Source organism: Palaemon carinicauda, chromosome 19 (genome assembly GCF_036898095.1).
Source record: "Palaemon carinicauda isolate YSFRI2023 chromosome 19, ASM3689809v2, whole genome shotgun sequence".
Classification (NCBI taxonomy): domain Eukaryota; kingdom Metazoa; phylum Arthropoda; class Malacostraca; order Decapoda; family Palaemonidae; genus Palaemon; species Palaemon carinicauda.
In genome coordinates, this window is record NC_090743.1 from 32927024 (window position 1) to 32934147 (window position 7124).

The 7124-nt window shown below is 33.9% G+C and overlaps 1 protein-coding gene across 3 annotated transcripts in view; it reads right to left on the minus strand.

The window, feature by feature from the left end:
- Positions 1–6839, minus strand: part of LOC137658570 (protein phosphatase inhibitor 2-like) — a 31925-nt gene extending 25086 nt beyond the window's left edge. For all 3 annotated transcript variants that reach the window (XM_068393467.1, XM_068393466.1, XM_068393465.1), the window contains exons 1-2: positions 6684–6839; positions 862–1029 (exon numbers count right to left, since the gene is read on the minus strand). In XM_068393467.1, coding sequence (XP_068249568.1) covers positions 862–1029; positions 6684–6766 — 251 coding nt within the window. In that variant the 5' untranslated portion in view covers positions 6767–6839. The remainder of the gene's footprint in view (positions 1–861; positions 1030–6683) is intronic.
- Between the last annotated feature and the right edge of the window lie 285 nt (positions 6840–7124).

Sequence of the window (7124 nt, forward strand, 5' to 3'; positions counted from 1 at the left end):
GGCTGAGCACTCGGCTTACCTTACGGATACACCATAACAATTCTCACGTCAATAGCTAGCTGGTTACTGATTTTAATTGGGGTTAAAGATAACGCCCATTGGGCCGTTTCACACCATTGCCAATCGCAGTCAACGTGTTAAACACATTTTAAGAAAGCATAACCTGTTATTATGATACGAGACTTCATAAACTCAGTATGCATAGATTAAAAACAGTCAATATTACTGAATATTCTATACCATAGATATTAACTAAAAAGTAGAATATTAAAAAAATAAGCAACCTAATCTTTTATAAAAAGGTTTTAGATTTGCAATTGATGTATTGTACAATATGTAAATTTTAGCACATTTTCCACTTTTCTAAAGTAATTTTTGCCTTTGTAAAATATTGTAGAATTGTAAAAACTTTTATATATGTTTACTAATGAAAAATCTTACAACTTATAATACATTCCTAAATTAGTAAACTTTGTTCACTTTGGTATTTAGATATTTTTAGAGCAAGGAAGTTAAACCAAAGGATAAGTGTGTGAATAACCATATACAATATATTCAGTGTTACAAATTTCAAAAGCCTCCAATGCTGTCATAACGATCTTTATGTTGCCGTTTAGTTTGGGTCTCTCCTTATTCAATGTAAAACTATTTAAATTTAAAATGGGTAAATATTTCCATCAGTGTAGATAACTGACCTTATCAACAAAAGCAAAATTCATAAGAGAAGATATTTACTACATAAATATCCAAATCCAAACAAATATACAAAATAAAATTAACAAATATAAAAGAACAATACATCATCCTGCATAACTTCTCTTTATAATAGTTGTGCTTCAAAAAAAAAAAAATGTAACTTACTTTTTAGCAAGAAGATCAGCATCCAAACCATCATTTTCATCCCCAGAGTCACCTTCATTATAATGACTAAATGGAGTTTTCGGTTCCTCTATCTTCATGTGACCATAATCTTTATCCTTTGGATGTAAGGTGGCCAATATGTTCATTTCATCCCATTTCGTCTCTTTGCTGCGAAAAAAAGTCATTCAATTACTAATCAATATAATAAAAACATCAAGTTTTCTCAATTTAAATATTTTATACAAACATCAATTACAGAGGCCTTTTTCGTACTCCAAATGTTCTCAGAAGTATACTGTATTCTTATAAAACATGAGTGCCACCCCCCAACATGCACCTTAAACTTGCCAGTAATTATAGCTTCCTCACTTTTCACACAGACCGGACAAGCCCTCAATGAGGATGTGGAAAGAGAAAGTTGTAACATTTTAACACATGAGAAAAGTATTTTAAAGTTTTATACAGTCCAAGTTAAAATTCATTTTGATATTTTCTTACTTTGCATAAATTTCAGCCTTTTACGAGATGACTCTCTCATTGGTTGGGAGGTTTTATTTCACTGAACCTGACAGTATTCTGAAAGAATCTTAATGCTAGATTACATCTCTGCATGGAGCAACAGACCAACAAGCTAGAAATGGCAGGTTTTTGCAGACATAATTCTACCACTTGAAGCTTCATTCCTATGTATGAAGCAAAGACCAGCTGAGAAAGCAGGAGGATAAGACAAAGGATAGAATCCCTAGCAAGTTCCTACCACAGATACCACAAACAATCCACGGCAACTGAAAATACGGAACATAATATTACAAAACTCAATTACAGTTTGTTTCTTTTGCACACAAAGCCAGTCTTGCTGTAAAAACCAAGTTTTACTGTACATGAAAAAAAAAATTTATAATGTAATACAGGGACGAGCTCATAAAAGCATTACTCAACATGAAGCTACAGGTTGTCAAAGGCAAGGTAAAGACTAAACCTTAAAAGCAATAGAGATTACCTGGGCACAAAACAAAGAGGTGGAGTAGACTAGTGAGCGAGTAGGGTTTACTCATAGCCCCTCATTCACCTGCCATTTACTACCTCCGCCAACAAAGTTGGAAGGTGGTTTGTTTTTGCCGTTATTTGTCCGTTTGTTTGTTTGTGTGTGAACAACTTCCTGGCCATAATTTTACTCAGAGAATTGAAACTTTCAGGAAATTAATTGTTATATTGAGATGTGGAAGTGATTCAATTTTGAAAGTCCTAGGTTAAGAAATAAGCTGTCGTGGCGGAGGTCTGCGCTCTAACAAGTGCCCCTCTAGTTAACTTCTGTGCATTGTACCCAAGCATCAAAGAATGAACCAGCTTACATTAAAATATACAGGTTTGCATGCGTGTATGACCAAACCCTATTTAATTTATATGATGAAAACCATTCTTAGATTGTCAAGATGAACCCATATGAATACATTCTTCTTGTCAAAGCTATAAAAATTTCATCCAAACTATAATAATATTGCCTATGGTAGATTTGGGCTGCCATATTCAAATTCAGTAGATGACTTGTCATATCCAACATACAATGTACTGTGTCTTACTAGAAATAGAATTTAATCTAATATTGTTAAATGGAAATCCTTTGTGGAAGGGAGAGGGAGAACCTACATAGAGCACAGGAAGCCAGAAAAGTGCAATCGAGTTTCTACAGTACAACTGGAGTAAGTAATGGTCCACATTTATATGGAATGATTGACAAAAACAATCAAAATCTGGTCCACTATCTTATAAAAACTATAATATCGATTAAGAGAGAAAAGAATGAAGCTTACATCGCATTCTGTACAGTATAAGAAAATAACTGAAGACACCAAGAAAAGTTCACAAATCTCTTAAACTCAAACCATAGGGATACAAATACATTAGGTGTCTTTAAAGGGAAAAAAAATGAATGAGGTACCAAATAAATGTACCCAGGGCTATAACACAAATTAAAAAAAAAAAAAAAATACAACAGTTCGGGAAGTTATGTAAAAAAAAAAAAAAAAAAATCTAACTTTTGAAAAATTAAATACCCAAGGATTAAAAATAAAATACTGAATGAGGAGATTCAACCATCATAGATACAAGAGGCAAAAGTGGAAGCCCATACAGTAAAGAAACTACTTCAAAAGAGATACTAAACCAATAATATATTGGGCTCAACACATGGAAATGAAATAAGCTAAAAAAGGAACAAGGAAGATATTGGAAAAGTATATACTAAAAGCAGGAAACCAATATACGTGCCAATCAGAAGATTAAATGTAGATAGAGTAATGGATGCAAAAAGAAAGCTGGAGACCACAGGATCTAAGCTTAAATATACTGTACAAGGAAAGAAATATATTGTACCAAAACACCTTAAAATACATTAAATTGCAATATAGTGGTATATATGGATGATGCAACTATATACCCTATGAAAAAACTAACCACCACTGATGAAGATTTCTTTAATCATACATATAAAACTATTAAAGGGATCAGGTGGAATAAGGCCACATTTAACTATATAACCTTGTGGAAACAGAGAAATGTTTATATTGGGGGCAAAAAATGCACTATAGTGCTCCCAAACGAAAGTGGCAGTCGAATGACAGTTCTTCTTAATATTTCGTATAAATTTCAAATAATTTCGTACCTTCACGACCTCTCGGTGAGGATACAAGAAAACAATTTGCCCAGCTTGACATTTGCGTATTAACTGATTTAGCGTGTCGAACTAATCCTGTTCTTCTCTGAGAATGGGTGACCTCTAGATCTTAATCTTTTGATTCTTTCTGGGTTTTTTTCTACCTACAGAGTTTTTCATTACACTGGAATTTTTTGTAATCCTTTTAAACACATACACACAAACATATATATACATATACTGTATATACACACACACACATATATATATATACATATATATATATATATATATATATATATATATATATATATATATATATATATATATATATATATATATATGTAAATATATACATCTATATATATATATATATATATATATATATATATATATATATATATATATATATATATATAATGTATGTATGTATGTATATATATATATATATATATATATATATATATATATATATATATATATAATGCCGTATATCATATTCACTCAGATAAAGATGTAATTAATAAAGACGCGTGCGCCTTATTTTTAAATGCATTAGAGAAATTTTAATCTATTCCAATTTCTTTTTCATTGGCCACCTGGGAAAAATCGCCGAAAAGGGAACTATATCCGAGATAATGACAGACGGAACTGTCCCACCTTTAAGACCTTAATCTATCCTCTGCTTTAGGGCTTCTCCAGATAAAATGACCGAAATATTTAAGATTCGATGCGAAAAAATAAGCTCTCAGCTGCCACTTTCGTTTGGGAGCACTATAGTACCCAAAACAAGAAAGGCATGGGTTAAAGATCAGAGACCAATTGCCTTTACATGGATTACTGGTACAGGTAGGTTTTACAGCATAAAAAGAATGTTTTAAGATTATTTGTAATTTCCCTACCTATAAATATTAGATCTTAAGCAATAGTTAATTCCATTGAAAATAAATAAGACAAATGGCGATTTACATGAGAATGAAAGGGTCATCCCCACCCAAAACAGAAGTTGAAAGTGAATTTAATAAATGAACTCAGATTTGTAAAGCTATGAAGAATAAAAATTACCTTAAATGTAATTATTCATCCTTCACATTTTTTTTATTTTCTTGGCAGAAATTATTCAAGAGAATGAATGTGGTCACTCAGATTTGGTAAATTATGTGCTGTGACATTTTCTTTAATCTTCAAGCTCCATGATTTTTAATATTATTATTAGCTGAGCTACAACATTAGTTGGAAAAGCAAGACGCTATAAGCCCAAGGGCTTCAAAAGGGAAAAATAGCCCAGTGAGGAAAGGAAATAAACAATATGAGAAATAATGAACAGATAGTCTCCCAACATTAATTTGTCCAAAACAATCTTACAATGGCGATGTAAAATATTCTTAATTTTGCTCACGGACAGAAGCAGTACTATACGAAGCACTGTACATTGGCATGCTGCCGGGATGTACGCATCTAGCCTTTAGTACTCGGCAAAATTAAGTTGCTTTATAGTGGGAAAAAAACATCTTCAAAACACCCAATTATATCTCTTACTGGTGGTCAGAAAATAGATTATTAGTCTTAACTTTAGTGCAAATAATGAAATTTATAAACCAATAGGTTGTTAAAAAGTCATAGCACAAGATAACCAACTATAGCAGTCGACAATATTGACAATCATTGAAGGTAAGCGAATAATGGAAGCAAAATAAAATCATCATCTTCAGTTCATACTACGATTGGAGCCTTTGTATATCAGCAGCCAGTTCCTCACGCATTGATTAAAAATGGACAAACTAACCTAAACTTTCCCCCCTAACCTAACCTACAAGCCGTGTCCTTACCTACTTACCTAACGAGGGGGGGAGCTAACGCCCCCCTGCGACCCCCTTACACTGCTGTATTCTAAGTTTGACATAATAATACATACAAGTGGCTGCTATCGTACATACACCCCCTACAATTAATATCAATAATCAATGAAGAGGATAATCCCTTCGGAAGAAATGGCACAGCTATCAGTCATGTGTATGGAGAACAAGACTAAATGCATATGCCCTTAGCCTACTAAAAATCCAAGCAAAGCCGCACATACTTTTTGAGAACCTGAAAAAACATTCGGATGACGCCCACCTTGAACTAAGAATTTCATGGAATTCATGGCAGTTTTCAGCAGTTCAAAAGCCATCATAATTTCTGTAGCATCATGAATAGCAAGAAAGCAGCAAGCACTGATCCTGAAAGTTGGGAGAATCGAGGAAGAATCTCTTTAGAGGGAAATTTCTTGACGGAGCAAATCTTCAATGTCATCAATACGCGGCAGATAAAAAGAAAAAGGTGCAGATAAAATTACCTGAACAGTAGTACCCATGAATGGTAATAGGGTACATATATACCCATTAATATATATATGTTGTAATCTTCCCTAACCAAAACTAAGCTGCTGTGTCCTTGATATTCATACATCATGTGTCTGAACAATCAACAAGTAACTTATACTGTATAAAATGTATAATTTACAAGCTAACCAGTTTTATTATTGTATATTACAATAAGTTGGGCCCTAATTATAATTTAAAAGGATTGTTTACAGATTTTTTTAGCAAGTAAGCTAACCCTTAGGCCATTCATTGAAAAAATTGGAATGGCTAAATAAAAAAGAAAGGAAAAAGTACAGTACAGTAGTTGTTTTAAAATCCCCCAAATAGGCGTCTTGTAAGCTTAAACATGGTTAGGTTAGGACCACAATAGAGAGTCTAGGCCTAAGTTTCGTTACAAAATTCCACAGATCCTACACTAACCAAGCTTATTTCTGTAAACGTTGATCATATATAATCACTACCCTCGCTTAGGCCTAATTTAAATCCCTTAGACCTGACCTCATTCTCTCAGGAAACGATTGGCAGGCACCTCGGCCTATGCTTAGGCCGACTTCCCAATCTTATCAATTTCATAGGCTTAGATATACACTGATAATCATCCATGATAACGCGAGGCCGACGAGGTTACAAATTGCAATAATTACGATTTCCTCTCAATCTTAAGGAGGAAGCCCAAAATATATTATTAATCGGCTGAATGGATAGGGCTTCCTTTCCCAGCGTAACTACGCCTACCGAGGCCTAAATGGGTAATTTAATGACACCGCCTTAACCTTAACAAGGTAAATCTGTTATTAACTCACTCCCTCGGTCTTCCGTTGCCTTCAAAACTCGAAGAATTTTTAAGTATGCCCTTCCTGGGCTGCTTGTGCAGATTGTCGGCCATTGCCTCCACTGGTGTAACTAACAATGAATACTATTGGTCAATGGTCGACGGAGCAACTAATCATATGATTGCTCTCAATGCCCTCTGGGGGCGCCCGATTTAAATCCCCATTTGCGTTCCCCCCTCGCTTCTCTATTTAATCTATATCAATTTATGGATGCTCTTGGTAGCAGAGGGAATGTGATGCTGTGTTTTGTCTATAATTCGTAAGTAAATTGTGGGGTGTAACTAATTATATGATTGCTCATAATGCCTTCTGTACGGGCCGGGTTATAATCACCATTTGCGACCCCCTTCGCTAATCTGTTAATGCTCTACATCAATTTATGGATGCTTTGAGTTTTTGGCGACAAAGGGG